We start from the raw sequence: 16,575 nt of genomic DNA, 5'->3' as shown, positions 1-16,575 counted from the left end.
CGAGCCCACCCGCTGGCGGTGATGCAGGGCAGTCTGGAGCGACTGCTGATGCTGACATCTGGTCCGGACTGAAGGACCTGCCAACGATTACTGACATGTCGTCTACTGTCACTGCATATGATTCTCTCACCATTGAAAGAATGGTGGAGGATTATATGAGTGACCGCATCCAAGTAGGCACGTCAGACAGTCCGTACGTATACTGGCAGGAAAAAGAGGCAATTTGGAGGCCATTGCAGAAACTGGCTTTATTCTACCTAAGTTGCCCTCCCTCCAGTGTGTACTCCGAAAGAGTGTTTAGTGCCGCCGCTCACCTTGTCAGCAATCGGCGTACGAGGTTACTTCCAGAAAATGTGGAGAAGATGATGTTCATTAAAATGAATTATAATCAATTCCTCCATGGAGACATTCACCAGCAGCAATTGCCTCCAGAAAGTACACAGGGACCTGAGATGGTGGATTCCAGTGGGGACGAATTAATGATCTGTGAGGAGGGGGATGTACACAGTGATATATCGGAGGATGATGATGAGGTGGACATCTTGCCTCTGTAGAGCCAGTTTGTGCAAGGAGAGATTAATTGCTTCTTTTTTGGTGGGGGCCCAAACCAACCAGTCATTTCAGTCACAGTCGTGTGGCAGACCCTGTCGCTGAAATGATGGGTTGGTTAAAGTGTGCATGTCCTGTTTATACAACATAAGGGTGGGTGGGAGGGCCCAAGGACAATTCCATCTTGCACCTCTTTTTTTTTTTTTTTCTTTCATTTTTCTTTGCGTCATGTGCTGTTTGGGGAGTATTTTTTGGAAGTACCATCCTGTCTGACACTGCAGTGCCACTCCTAGATGGGCCAGGTGTTTGTGTCGGCCACTTGTGTCGCTTAGCTTAGCCATCCAGCGACCTCTGTGCAAATTTTAGGACTAAAAATAATATTGTCATGTGTGAGGTGTTCAGAATAGACTGGAAATGAGTGTAAATTATGGTTATTGATGTGAATAATACTATGGGATCAAAATGACCCCCAAATTCAATGATTTAAGCTGTTTTTTTTAAAAAAACACCCGAATCCAAAACACACCTGAATCCGACAAAAAAAATTCGGTTAGGTTTTGCCAAAACGCGTTCGAACCCAAAACACGGCCGCGGAACCGAACCCAAAACCAAAACCCAAAACCCGAAAAATTTCCGGTGCACATCACTAGAGACACACAATGTGACTGGCTTCAGTCTCTGTAGAGACACACAATGTGACCGGCTTCAGTCTCTGTAGAGACACACAATGTGACCTGCTTCAGTCTCTGTAGAGACACACAATGTGACTGGCTTCAGTCTCTGTAGAGACACACAATGTGACCGGCTTCAGTCTCTGTAGAGACACACAATGTGACTGGCTTCAGTCTCTGTAGAGACACACAATGTGACCGGCTTCAGTCTCTGTAGAGACACACAATGTGACCTGCTTCAGTCTCTGTAGAGACACACAATGTGACCGGCTTCAGTCTCTGTAGAGACACACATATATAGATATGATATCAGCGCTTCTCCCATCTACTCTGCTTTTCTGTTTGGTAACCTTAACCCTGTATGATCCTTGTTCTTTGTGATGATATCCTTATGTCGGTATGCAGTTATATTGCCGGTAGTAGAGATCCCGGCGGTTAGGGTACATCTGCCGCAATCCTGACCCCTAACAGTGCCGCCAGCCGCAATCCCGACCCCCAACAGTGCCGCCAGCCGCAATCCCGACCCCCAACAGTGCCGCCAGCCGCAATCCCGGCTCACAGGGGCTGTTCCCACTCGTGGTGTCCACAACATCCCTAGCGTGGGACCAGAACTATGGCTACCCCTCACCCCACTGCCGGCATCCCGAACATCGGTAATTCATACTGATCCCTTATGTCTATCCCAAGCATGTTTATATTGCTCTACTATCTTACCCTCTACCACCTCTGCTGGGAGGCTAGTCCACTTATCCACTACCCTTTCTGTGAACTACGTTTACCCTGCTCCTAGCTGTACATATTACTATCTCTGAGTCTGGGGAAGATGTTATCGCCTGCAGCAATGATCACTCGGTCTTATTGTACAGGGGCCAGGAACTCCACCGCTGGGGCCCCAAGAGCCGTCTTCTCTCATTATTAGGTCTGATGTGCTCCGTCCTCCCTTACGTACACCATGCTAGGTATTATTATTAACAGGTTCTATATAGTGCAGCATATTCTGTTGCACTTTACAATAAGAACAACAGTAATAGAACAAAACTGGGTAATAACAGGTAGACATGAGGGCCCTGCTCACAGCTTACACTGTATAGAGACATAGAGGTAGGAGGGCCCTGCTCACAGGTTACACTCTGTAGAGACATAGAGGTAGGAGGGCCCTGCTCGCAGCTTACACTGTATAGAGACATAGAGGTAGGAGGGCCCTGCTCACAGCTTACACTCTGTAGAGACATAGAGGTAGGAGGGCCCTGCTCGCAGCTTACACTGTATAGAGACATAGAGGTAGGAGAGCCCTGCTCACAGCTTACACTCTGTAGAGACATAGAGGTAGGAGGGTCCTGCTCGCAGCTTACACTGTATAGAGACATAGAGGTAGGAGGGCCCTGCTCACAGCTTACACTCTGTAGAGACATAGAGGTAGGAGGGCCCTGCTCACAGCTTACTCTATAGAGACATAGAGGTAGGAGGGCCCTGCTCACAGCTTACGCTCTATAGAGACATAGAGGTAGGAGGGCCCTGCTCACAGCTTACACTGTATAGAGACATAGAGGTAGGAGGGCCCTGCTCACAGCTTACACTGTATAGAGACATAGAGGTAGGAGGGCCCTGCTCACAGGTTACACTCTGTAGAGACATAGAGGTAGGAGGGCCCTGCTCGCAGCTTACACTGTATAGAGACATAGAGGTAGGAGGGCCCTGCTCACAGCTTACTCTATAGAGACATAGAGGTAGGAGGGCCCTGCTCACAGCTTACAGTGTATAGAGACATAGAGGTAGGAGGGTCCTGCTCACAGGTTACACTCTATAGAGACATAGAGGTAGGAGGGCCCTGCTCACAGCTTACACTGTATAGAGACATAGAGGTAGGAGGGTCCTGCTCACAGGTTACACTCTATAGAGACATAGAGGTAGGAGGGCCCTGCTCACAGCTTACTCTATAGAGACATAGAGGTAGGAGGGCCCTGCTCACAGCTTACACTCTGTAGAGACATAGAGGTAGGAGGGCCCTGCTCACAGCTTACTCTATAGAGACATAGAGGTAGGAGGGCCCTGCTCACAGCTTACATTGTATAGAGACATAGAGGTAGGAGGGCCCTGCTCACAGCTTACACTCTGTAGAGACACAGAGGTAGGAGGGCCCTGCTCACTGCTTACATTTTAGAGACATAGAGGTAGGAGGGCCCTGCTCACAGGTTACACTCTATAGAGACATAGAGGTAGGAGGGCCCTGCTCACAGCTTACACTGTATAGAGACATAGAGGTAGGAGGGTCCTGCTCACAGGTTACACTCTATAGAGACATAGAGGTAGGAGGGTCCTGCTCACAGGTTACACTCTGTAGAGACATAGAGGTAGGAGGGCCCTGCTCGCAGCTTACACTGTATAGAGACATAGAGGTAGGAGGGCCCTGCTCACAGCTTACTCTATAGAGACATAGAGGTAGGAGGGCCCTGCTCACAGCTTACACTCTGTAGAGACATAGAGGTAGGAGGGCCCTGCTCACAGCTTACACTGTATAGAGACATAGAGGTAGGAGGGCACTGCTCACAGCTTACACTGTATAGAGACATAGAGGTAGGAGGGTCCTGCTCACAGGTTACACTCTGTAGAGACATAGAGGTAGGAGGGCCCTGCTCACAGCTTACACTGTATAGAGACATAGAGGTAGGAGGGCCCTGCTCACAGCTTACACTGTATAGAGGTAGGAGGGCCCTGCTCACAGGTTACACTCTGTAGAGACATAGAGGTAGGAGGGCCCTGCTCGCAGCTTACACTGTATAGAGACATAGAGGTAGGAGGGCCCTGCTCACAGCTTACTCTATAGAGACATAGAGGTAGGAGGGCCCTGCTCACAGCTTACGCTCTATAGAGACATAGAGGTAGGAGGGCCCTGCTCACAGCTTACTCTATAGAGACATAGAGGTAGGAGGGCCCTGCTCACAGCTTACTCTATAGAGACATAGAGGTAGGAGGGCCCTGCTCACAGCTTACACTGTATAGAGACATAGAGGTAGGAGGGTCCTGCTCACAGCTTACACTGTATAGAGACATAGAGGTAGGAGGGTCCTGCTCGCAGCTTACACTGTATGGAAACATAGAGGTAGGAGGGCACTGCTCACAGCTTACACTGTATAGAGACATAGAGGTAGGAGGGTCCTGCTCGCAGCTTACACTGTATAGAGACATACAGGTAGGAGGGCCCTGCTCACAGCTTACACTCTGTAGAGACATAGAGGTAGGAGGGCCCTGCTCACAGCTTACATTTTATAGAGACATAGAGGTAGGAGGGCCCTGCTCACAGCTTACTCTATAGAGACATAGAGGTAGGAGGGCCCTGCTCACAGCTTACTCTATAGAGACATAGAGGTAGGAGGGCCCTGCTCACAGCTTACACTCTGTAGAGACATAGAGGTAGGAGGGCCCTGCTCACAGCTTACACTGTATAGAGACATAGAGGTAGGAGGGTCCTGCTCACAGGTTACACTCTGTAGAGACATAGAGGTAGGAGGGCCCTGCTCACAGCTTACTCTATAGAGACATAGAGGTAGGAGGGCCCTGCTCACAGCTTACACTGTATAGAGACATAGAGGTAGGAGGGTCCTGCTCGCAGCTTACACTGTATAGAGACATAGAGGTAGGAGGGCCCTGCTCACAGCTTACACTCTGTAGAGACATAGAGGTAGGAGGGCCCTGCTCACAGCTTACATTTTATAGAGACATAGAGGTAGGAGGGCCCTGCTCACAGCTTACTCTATAGAGACATAGAGGTAGGAGGGCCCTGCTCACAGCTTACACTGTATAGAGACATAGAGGTAGGAGGGCCCTGCTCACAGCTTACACTGTATAGAGACATAGAGGTAGGAGGGCCCTGCTCACAGCTTACACTGTATAGAGACATAGAGGTAGGAGGGCCCTGCTCACAGCTTACACTCTGTAGAGACATAGAGGTAGGAGGGCCCTGCTCGCAGCTTACACTGTATACAGACATAGCGGTAGGAGGGCCCTGCTTACAGCTTACACTCTATTGTATGGAGAGCATCATATCTGTATGTTGGGAAAGAGCGGCTGTTGTGCTGATGTCCATACATACCATATACTGGATACCAGACTTAGGGGTCTACGTATTAAGCCTTTGAGAGAGCTAAAGTACCAGCTAATCCTACCTTCCATGTCACAGGCTGTGTTTGAAAAATGATAGGAGGTGATTGGTACTTTATCTCTCTCCAAAGCTTAGTACATAGACCCCCTAATGCCACCCCTGTCAGTGTCAAACGCAGGATTTCTAGAGAGGGGTTTCCAAATGCAATCCACAATCTCCCACTCTCAACCCTGGACATTAATGTAAACAGTCTTTCTATACACTGGATACTGTAGGAATACTTTATTAATATTTAACACTATAGATGGTCTATAGTATGGGCTGTATCAAACATATTGAAATAATATAAATAAGATAAGTGGTCAGGAAAAGGTTAAACATACCATAATACATAAATAACTAAATACACAAACATAATAGAACCAGTACTGTACTTTCTAAGCGCACATTCTCCCACCACTTGGTAGGGCTCCTGTCTCTTCTTCCTGGTAGCTACCCTCCGGTCTAGTGCACTGATTAAGGACTCCGATCCACACGGGATCCGGTCTGAAGATCGACAGTATCTAGGTCGACAATGTTTATGTTGACCACTGTAGGTCGACATAGATGGAAGGTCGACAGGATTACTAGGTCGACATGTGCTAGGTCGACAGGTCTAAAGGTCGACATGAGTTTTTCACATTTTTTTGGGGATTTTTTCATACTTAACGATCCACTGGACTACGATTGGAACGGTAATCTGTGCCGAGTGAAGCGAAGGCACCATGCCCGAAGCATGGCGAGCGAAGCGATGCACTAATTTGGGATCCCGGTCACTCTACGAAGAAAACGACACCAAAAAAAAAAAATCCTCATGTCAACCTTTAGACATGTCGACCTAGAAACCCTGTCGACCTTCCATCTATGTCGACCTAGTGACTATCGACCTAAACATTGTCGACCTAGATACTGTTGATTTGATGAACCACACCCATCCACACACACACAGCCAACTTGTTAGAAGAAGCTGCCACCACTGGACATGTGCAGCAGCTCTACTTTGTCCCTTAAACTGTATGATGTGGTGGCTGCTCTAGTAATCGCATTATGTACCATTGCTATTGTTGCAATAATTTGAGCCACTTGCCAAGTGGAGGGGGTTTCCGGGCAACCAGAAACCCCCTCTGCGTATGCCTATGCCTGTTACCTCCCAGGAACCCCATATAATGCTCGGACTATGCTGCGTCTCCGCGCTCAGTCAGTGATTACATATAGCATACAGGCTCCCGTACAGGGAAATCTAGGATGGTGTAATCTGGTTACTCGCCGAGGAAACCTCCAAAAATGTTGCAGATTTCGGAACACTCCTTAAGTGCCTGGAAACCAGGCAGGCGGGTAAGAGATCCCAGCTTTCGTGGCACTACATGTCTCAGCAGTCACTGGGGTTCATTCCGAGTTGATCGTAGCTGTGCTAAATTTAGCACAGCTACGATCATCTTCCCTGACCTGCGGGGGGGTGCCCAGCACAGGGCTAGTCCCCGCATGTCAGTCCGGCCCCCCCTGCAGAAGTGCAAAGGCATCGCACAGCGGTGATGCCTTTGCAGTTCTAGAGTAGCTCCCGACCAGTGCAGCTTTAGTGTGCTGGCCGGGAGCTACTCATCGCTCCCCGGCCCGCAGCGGCTGCGTGTGACATCACGCAGCCGCTGCGGCCCGCCCCCGTTCGGTCCGGCTACGCCTGCGTTAGCCGCACTGCACCCACGAAACGGCGGCTAAACGCCGCCATTCTGCCCCCTCCCGCCCAGCAATCGCCCCTGCCTTCGGCCGTCTGGCATGCGCCGGCGCACTACGGCACATGCGCAGTAGGGACCCGGTCGCTCTGCTGCGTTAAAAAGCAGCAAGCGAACGGGTCAGAATGACCCCCACTGACCGGTATGGACTAGAAGCAAATGTTGAAAACTGTAGAACTGTAAGCACCAGCATGCCCATTTTACAACGTGTGTGTGTGTGTGTGTGTGTGTGTGTGTGTGTGTGTGTGTGTGTGTGTGTGATGAACACTGAGCTCCATATGGCAGCCGGACCGGCTTCTGGCACTGTAATAAAAGTAATTTCTCATCCTGCGCTCTGTAGAACTACAAGTACCAGCATGCCCATTTTACAACACGTGTGTGTGTGTGTGATGAACACTGAGCTCCATATGGCAGCCGGCTTCTGGCACTGTAATAAAGGTAACTGCTCATCCTGCGCACTGTAGAACTACAAGCACCAGCATGCTGCTGTTACAACACGTGTGTGTGATGAACACTGAGCTCCATATGGCAGCCAGCCCGGCTTCTGGCACTGTAATAAAGGTAACTGCTCATCCTGCGCTCTGTAGAACTACAAGCACCATCATGCTGCTGTTACAACACATGTGTGATGGACACTGAGCTCCATATGGCAGCCGGCCCGGCTCCTGGCACTGTAATAAAGGTAACTGCTCATCCTGCGCTCTGTAGAACTACAAGCACCAGCATGCTGCTGTTACAACACATGTGTGTGTGATGAACAACACTGAGCTCCATATGGCAGCCGGCCCGGCTTCTGGCACTGTAATAAAGGTAACTGCTCATCCTGCGCACTGTAGAACTACAAGCACCAGCATGCTGCTGCTACAATACGTGTGTGTGATGAACACTGAGCTCCATATGGCAGCCGGCCCGGCTTCTGGCACTGTATTAAAGGTAACTGCTCATCCTGCACTCTGTAGAACCACAAGCACCAGCATGCTGCTGTTACAACACATGTGTGATGAACACTGAGCTCCATATGGCAGCCGGCTCGGCTTCTGGCACTGTAATAAAAGTAATTACTCATCCTGCGCTCTGTAGAACTACAAGCACCAGCATGCCCATTTTACAACACGTGTGTTTGTGATGAACACTGAGCTCCATATGGCAGCCGGCCCGGCTTCTGGCACTGTAATAAAGGTAACTGCTCATCCTGCACTCTGTAGAACTACAAGCACCAGCATGCTGCTGTTACAATACGTGTGTGTGATGAACACTGAGCTCCATATGGCAGCCGGCCCGGCTTCTGGCACTGTATTAAAGGTAACTGCTCATCCTGCACTCTGTAGAACTACAAGCACCAGCATGCTGCTGTTACAACACATGTGTGTGATGAACACTGAGCTCCATATGGCAGCCGGCCCGGCTCCTGGCACTGTAATAAAGGTAACTGCTCATCCTGCGCTCTGTAGAACTACAAGCACCATCATGCTGCTGTTACAACACATGTGTGTGATGAACACTGAGCTCCATATGGCAGCCGGCACGGCTTCTGGCACTGTAATAAAGGTAACTGCTCATCCTGCGCTCTGTAGAACTACAAGCACCAGCATGCTGCTGTTACAACACATGTGTGTGTGATGAACAACACTGAGCTCCATATGGCAGCCGGCCCGGCTTCTGGCACTGTAATAAAGGTAACTGCTCATCCTGCGCTCTGTAGAACTACAAGCACCAGCATGCTGCTGTTACAATACGTGTGTGTGATGAACACTGAGCTCTATATGGCAGCCGGCCCGGCTTCTGGCACTGTAATAAAGGTAACTGCTCATCCTGCGCTCTGTAGAACTACAAGCACCAGCATGCTGCTGTTACAATACGTGTGTGTGATGAACACTGAGCTCTATATGGCAGCCGGCCCGGCTCCTGGCACTGTAATAAAGGTAACTGCTCATCCTGCGCTCTGTAGAACTACAAGCACCATCATGCTGCTGTTACAACACATGTGTGTGATGAACAACACTGAGCTCCATATGGCAGCCGGCCCGGCTCCTGGCACTGTAATAAAGGTAACTGCTCATCCTGCACTCTGTAGAACTACAAGCACCAGCATGCTGCTGTTACAATACGTGTGTGTGATGAACACTGAGCTCTATATGGCAGCCGGCCCGGCTCCTGGCACTGTAATAAAGGTAACTGCTCATCCTGCACTCTGTAGAACCACAAGCACCAGCATGCTGCTGTTACAACACATGTGTGATGAACACTGAGCTCCATATGGCAGCCGGCTCGGCTTCTGGCACTGTAATAAAAGTAATTACTCATCCTGCGCTCTGTAGAACTACAAGCACCAGCATGCCCATTTTACAACACGTGTGTTTGTGATGAACACTGAGCTCCATATGGCAGCCGGCCCGGCTTCTGGCACTGTAATAAAGGTAACTGCTCATCCTGCACTCTGTAGAACTACAAGCACCAGCATGCTGCTGTTACAATACGTGTGTGTGATGAACACTGAGCTCCATATGGCAGCCGGCCCGGCTTCTGGCACTGTATTAAAGGTAACTGCTCATCCTGCACTCTGTAGAACTACAAGCACCAGCATGCTGCTGTTACAACACATGTGTGTGATGAACACTGAGCTCCATATGGCAGCCGGCCCGGCTCCTGGCACTGTAATAAAGGTAACTGCTCATCCTGCGCTCTGTAGAACTACAAGCACCAGCATGCTGCTGTTACAATACGTGTGTGTGATGAACACTGAGCTCTATATGGCAGCCGGCCCGGCTCCTGGCACTGTAATAAAGGTAACTGCTCATCCTGCGCTCTGTAGAACTACAAGCACCAGCATGCTGCTGTTACAATACGTGTGTGTGATGAACACTGAGCTCCATATGGCAGCCGGCCCGGCTCCTGGCACTGTAATAAAGGTAACTGCTCATCCTGCACTCTGTAGAACTACAAGCACCAGCATGCTGCTGTTACAATACGTGTGTGTGATGAACACTGAGCTCCATATGGCAGCCGGCCCGGCTCCTGGCACTGTAATAAAGGTAACTGCTCATCCTGCGCTCTGTAGAACTACAAGCACCAGCATGCTGCTGTTACAATACGTGTGTGTGATGAACACTGAGCTCCATATGGCAGCCGGCCCGGCTCCTGGCACTGTAATAAAGGTAACTGCTCATCCTGCACTCTGTAGAACTACAAGCACCAGCATGCTGCTGTTACAATACGTGTGTGTGATGAACACTGAGCTCCATATGGCAGCCGGCCCGGCTCCTGGCACTGTAATAAAGGTAACTGCTCATCCTGCGCTCTGTAGAACTACAAGCACCAGCATGCTGCTGTTACAATACGTGTGTGTGATGAACACTGAGCTCCATATGGCAGCCGGCCCGGCTTCTGGCACTGTAATAAAGGTAACTGCTCATCCTGCGCTCTGTAGAACTACAAGCACCAGCATGCTGCTGTTACAATACGTGTGTGTGATGAACACTGAGCTCCATATGGCAGCCGGCACGGCTTCTGGCACTGTAATAAAGGTAACTGCTCATCCTGCGCTCTGTAGAACTACAAGCACCATCATGCTGCTGTTACAACACATGTGTGTGATGAACACTGAGCTCCATATGGCAGCCGGCCCAGCTCCTGGCACTGTAATAAAGGTAACTGCTCATCCTGCGCTCTGTAGAACTACAAGCACCATCATGCTGCTGTTACAACACATGTGTGTGATGAACACTGAGCTCCATATGGCAGCCGGCCCAGCTCCTGGCACTGTAATAAAGGTAACTGCTCATCCTGCGCTCTGTAGAACTACAAGCACCATCATGCTGCTGTTACAACACATGTGTGTGATGAACACTGAGCTCCATATGGCAGCCGGCCCGGCTCCTGGCACTGTAATAAAGGTAACTGCTCATCCTGCACTCTGTAGAACTACAAGCACCATCATGCTGCTGTTACAACACATGTGTGTGATGAACACTGAGCTCTATATGGCAGCCGGCCCGGCTTCTGGCACTGTAATAAAGGTAACTGCTCATCCTGCACTCTGTAGAACTACAAGCACCAGCATGCTGCTGTTACAATACGTGTGTGTGATGAACACTGAGCTCTATATGGCAGCCGGCACGGCTTCTGGCACTGTAATAAAGGTAACTGCTCATCCTGCGCTCTGCTCTTGGATTTCGCCCGTTCCCCACCCCCTGGTGTTCCCTGATTGGCTGCAGCCTGGCATCATTAGCATACAGGCAGCTCAGTGTCTGGGTGTAGGAGGGAGGGGGCTTCTCTCCTCTGCTTGGGATCTTTCTTCACTCTTACTTTTTTACTTGATCCAGATTTGTATGTATTTTTTGGGAAGAGAGAAGCCGTTGCCCCTTCCCGGAGAACGCCGCACCACCCCTGACTCTCCCTCCCTGGCTGGCACCAGGTACCCTGTGGTATTTGTGCATTTTGGTTTTGCATCTTCCTGGAGAATTACTCGTTTTCCCTCTGCTGCTTCTGTATCTGCATTCTCTGTAATATGGGATATGAGACTCTGCAACTTCTCCAGCACTTCCAGGAGAGCGATGTCCTCTCCATGTGTCCAGCTGTAGGAGACCATCACTGAATGCAGGAATTGGTGCCAGTAGTCGCTCTCTGGTGTTGGATTCCCATCTGCACCCATGGCTGGGATATATAGTTCTACTCTGAAGACCTTGGAGGACCTTACTCTGGACTCTGGCTATGGAGCAGAGGATTCCTGCAGGTCCCTCAGCCTCTCCTCATCGAAATCCAACTCCCAGCCATTGGCATCCTCCAAACACCGTGGAAACTGGTGGCATTACTCTGGTTCTATGAACAGCCGAAACAGCAGTTGGGACACAATGAACACCCCTCTGACAGAGGACCCTGATCTGGTGGACATGTTCTCTAGGTGCCACAGGTTACCTGAGTTGGAGGACTTCCCCTGGATAGATGAGGACATTGGGAAGCTGCTGAGAAAGGGTAAAGGAGATGAGTTCTCTCAGGATGCTGTGAGAAGACTGTCTCTCTTGCTGAGGAGGCCTCTCATCAGGATATCCAGGGAAGCCCAGCGCCTGAGCGTTTTACACGCCAAGTGCACGCGCTATGAGATCCAAAGTGCCATGAAACTTATCCTGAGCTGGGCGCTGTCACAGAGCTGTGCCTTGGCCACGGTGCGAGCCCTATCTCTGTACAGCATGAGTGCAGGAGATGGCCTTCGGCAGGGTAAGTCGGCCCGTTGCGGCCTCTCCTTGTCCGTGGGTAGGTTCTTCAGGTGGATGGTGGACACAAGGATATCTGTGCGGATTCACGAGTATGCAGCGATTTGCTTGACCTCCTGCATGGAGAACCTTCTGGAGGAGATCAGGAACCGTGTCCTAGTCGGTCAAGGAGCTGATGGGGTGGAAATCTCTCTAGATGCCCTGGAAATGGCAATTAACAATGACGCCGAGCTGTGGGGAGTCCTGCAGCCATATGAGCACTTAATCTGCGGGAAGAACGCCAGTGGTAAGACGCAACGCAACTCTTGTAGTGCCTCTATTACGTTGGGTGGGAGGTGACTTGTCAGCAGTCATCGGGTCCAGCTGAGAATGTGTTAGCATGTCTGCATGCCTACCTGCATAGAATGTCGACAGCTGGTGACCTTGCAAACCTGTTGACAGTTTAAGGACATTTGACCTGGTGTCTGTCGACAGTTCAACCATGTTTGTGTTCTGCAGGCGACATTGTGACATTGGCCGGGAGACTGTTCTAATAAGCTGTAGTAGTTGTGTGGAGAGGGGCAGATCCCCGTCATAGACACTGTATGACTGTGTACACGGGGAGCAAGGGGGGGAACGTCTCTACCGTGCCACACATAATGCCATTAGTGCGGTATATAGACCTCAGCAGAGGCAGCACACCGGGAGGCTTTATATATACCGGCTGTTGGGATCCTGGCGCTCTCCATACCGGTGCCGGCATACCGACATCTATTCTCCCTCTTGGGGTGTCCACGATACCCATGGAGGGAGAATAAATAGCATCGCGCACCACCATGCCCGCAGTGTGACGAGCGCAGCAGGCCCGCAAGGAGCTCTTTTGCGCTCACCCCACTGCCTGCATGCCGGCGGTCGGGATTCTGGTGGCGGTATGCTGAGCGTCGGGATCCCGGCGTCGGCATAACGTAGTAGACCCAACACAAGACGCGCTCCAGGATGAGGTTCTATTACTCGTGTCCTCCATAACGTACCCTCACTTACATTATGTCCTGTGTGTTTATTGAAGCGTTGGCTCTTCTACAGGTAAGCGCGGATTTCTGCTCTTTAGCACAAGGAGATCTTCATGTAAAAATAAGGATTTAACACGACAACTGAACATTTCGGGATAAATTCAGTAGGTGGCAGAGTAAGGGGGATATTTACTAAAGTGCAGGTTTTAGAAGAGGAGATGTTGCCTATAGCAACCAATCAGATTCCAGCTATCATCTTCTAGAGTTGCTAAGTAAGTAGAATGTGATTGGTTGCTATGGGCAACATCTCCACTTCTAAAACCTTCACTTTAATAAATAAACCTCTAGAATACAGACTGGAGAGAGTGATTCTTATATGAAAGTCTTGTGCGGCCTGATCCAGTCAGAATATAATAATTATACGTTACACTGTCAGTAATACTGTGCTGCACAGGTTTTATACATAGTGATCTAATTATCTATGACTATGCCTCTCATCTGGCTGAAGATGCTGGGGGTTGTACGCCAGAGGCTGGGGTGCTTCCTGTGGCCTCCCTGTACGTCAGAGGCTGGGGTGCCTCCTGTGGCCTCCCTGTACGCCTGAGGCTGGGGTGCCTCCTGTGGCCTCCCTGTACGCCTGAGGCTGGGGTGCCTCCTGTGGCCTCCCTGTACGTCAGAGGCTGGGGTGCCTCCTGTTGCCTCCCTGTACGCCAGAGGCTGGGGTGCCTCCTGTGGCCTCCCTGTACGCCAGAGGCTGAGGTGCCTCCTGTGGCCTCCCTGTACGCCAGAGGCTGGGGTGCCTCCTGTGGTCTCCCGGTTTACGTTTGTCACTGAGGGTCCGGTTAGCTGTGGTATTAAGAGGCCAGTCATCCAATCCTGTGCGTCGCATTAACCTGATGATCACCCTGAAACACTGGGACTCTGACCGTTCCTGTCGCCGTATTCCACACCCTCCAACATTTTACACACACAAATCGCTACAAATTCAAAAAGGGGCGTGGTCACAGGTAAAGGGGGCGTAGCCACGCCTCTTTATCTATACTTTGAATGAAAGTTTGGAGAGGCAAAAATCGGTACAGACCATACAAAAAAGTTACTGTACCTGCCAGAAAGGTGCAGCCGGAGGGTGTGCGTATTCCTGTGCGCGTGTTGTCACGGTGACTGGTGTCCTGTTATACATCTACGCTTGTCACATCCAGTCTTCCGTAGTGAATATACGATGTATAAATGAGCATTAATTATCACGTTTCCAGCCCTCATTAATGTCGCTGGCTGTGTCCCCAGACTCCTGAATATTGATGTATGTAAATGTCAGAGCTTGGGCAGGGGTGACCTGGGGGTGCAGTGAGTGGGCCGGGCACTGTGTGGGTGACATATGGTGACTGAGTGCCCAGCAGTTTGCATTAATTAGCACATCAGACTTTACTAACTGGCCTCTGAGCAGAGGGTCTTCTGGGACTGTCCTCCGGTTACTCCTGGACCGCTGTCTGAGGACGACTCCATGTGTCCTCCCGGTGTGACATCCTGTAAGAGTGTACCTACCTACCACACCGCAGTCCCTGCTTCTGAGCATGTTACATACAGAGGTGCCCCTATCACATGGAGATGTTACATACAGAGGTGCCCCTATCACATGGAGATGTTACATACAGAGGTGCCCCTATCACATGGAGATGTTACATACAGAGGTGCCCCTATCACATGGAGATGTTACATACAGAGGTGCCCCTATCACATGGAGATGTTACATACAGAGGTGGCCCTATCACATGGAGATGTTACATACAGAGGTGGCCCTATCACATGGAGATGTTACATACAGAGGTGGCCCTATCACATGGAGATGTTACATACAGAGGTGGCCCTATCGCATGGAGATGTTACATACAGAGGTGGCCCTATCGCATGGAGATGTTACATACAGAGGTGCCCCTATCGCATGGAGATGTTACATACAGAGGTGCCCCTATCGCATGGAGATGTTACATACAGAGGTGCCCCTATCGCATGGAGATGTTACATACAGAGGTGCCCCTATCGCATGGAGATGTTACATACAGAGGTGCCCCTATCGCATGGAGATGTTACATACAGAGGTGCCCCTATCGCATGGAGATGTTACATACAGAGGTGCCCCTATCGCATGGAGATGTTACATACAGAGGTGCCCCTATCGCATGGAGATGTTACATACAGAGGTGCCCCTATCGCATGGAGATGTTACATACAGAGGTGCCCCTATCGCATGGAGATGTTACATACAGAGGTGCCCCTATCGCATGGAGATGTTACATACAGAGGTGCCCCTATCGCATGGAGATGTTACATACAGAGGTGCCCCTATCGCATGGAGATGTTACATACAGAGGTGCCCCTATCGCATGGAGATGTTACATACAGAGGTGCCCCTATCGCATGGAGATGTTACATACAGAGGTGCCCCTATCGCATGGAGATGTTACATACAGAGGTGCCCCTATCGCATGGAGATGTTACATACAGAGGTGCCCCTATCGCATGGAGATGTTACATACAGAGGTGCCCCTATCGCATGGAGATGTTACATACAGAGGTGCCCCTATCGCATGGAGATGTTACATACAGAGGTGCCCCTATCGCATGGAGATGTTACATACAGAGGTGCCCCTATCGCATGGAGATGTTACATACAGAGGTGCCCCTATCGCATGGAGATGTTACATACAGAGGTGCCCCTATCGCATGGAGATGTTACATACAGAGGTGGCCCTATCGCATGGAGATGTTACATACAGAGGTGGCCCTATCGCATGGAGATGTTACATACAGAGGTGGCCCTATCGCATGGAGATGTTACATACAGAGGTGGCCCTATCGCATGGAGATGTTACATACAGAGGTGGCCCTATCGCATGGAGATGTTACATACAGAGGTGCCCCTATCGCATGGAGATGTTACATACAGAGGTGCCCCTATCGCATGGAGATGTTGCATACAGAGGTGCCCCTATCGCATGGAGATGTTGCATACAGAGGTGGCCCTATCGCATGGAGATGTTGCATACAGAGGTGGCCCTATCGCATGGAGATGTTGCATACAGAGGTGGCCCTATCGCATGGAGATGTTGCATACAGAGGTGGCCCTATCGCATGGAGATGTTGCATACAGAGGTGCCCCTATCGCATGGAGATGTTGCATACAGAGGTGCCCCTATCACATGGAGATGTTGCATACAGAGGTGCCCCTATCACATGGAGATGTTGCATACAGAGGTGCCCCTATCACATGGAGATGTTACATACAGAGGTGCC

At 50.4% G+C, this 16,575-nt stretch overlaps 1 protein-coding gene across 3 annotated transcripts in view; it reads left to right on the top strand.

Moving 5' to 3' along the window:
• Positions 1 to 16,575, top strand: part of ABTB2 (ankyrin repeat and BTB domain containing 2) — a 309,105-nt gene that overhangs the window by 18,022 nt on the left and 274,508 nt on the right. For 2 of the 3 annotated variants that reach the window (XM_063954553.1, XM_063954552.1), the window contains exon 1: positions 11,351 to 12,581. The exons of the other annotated variant lie outside the window; for it this stretch is intronic. In XM_063954553.1, coding sequence (XP_063810623.1) covers positions 11,735 to 12,581 — 847 coding nt within the window. In that variant the 5' untranslated portion in view covers positions 11,351 to 11,734. Of the gene's footprint in view, positions 1 to 11,350; positions 12,582 to 16,575 lie in introns of those variants that run through there. 3 annotated transcript variants of the gene reach the window in all.

Source organism: Pseudophryne corroboree, unplaced genomic scaffold, assembly GCF_028390025.1.
Source record: "Pseudophryne corroboree isolate aPseCor3 unplaced genomic scaffold, aPseCor3.hap2 scaffold_677, whole genome shotgun sequence".
Classification (NCBI taxonomy): Eukaryota; Metazoa; Chordata; class Amphibia; order Anura; family Myobatrachidae; genus Pseudophryne; species Pseudophryne corroboree.
Note: the sequence above shows the minus strand (reverse complement) of the source record. Positions and strands in the feature narration are given on the sequence as shown.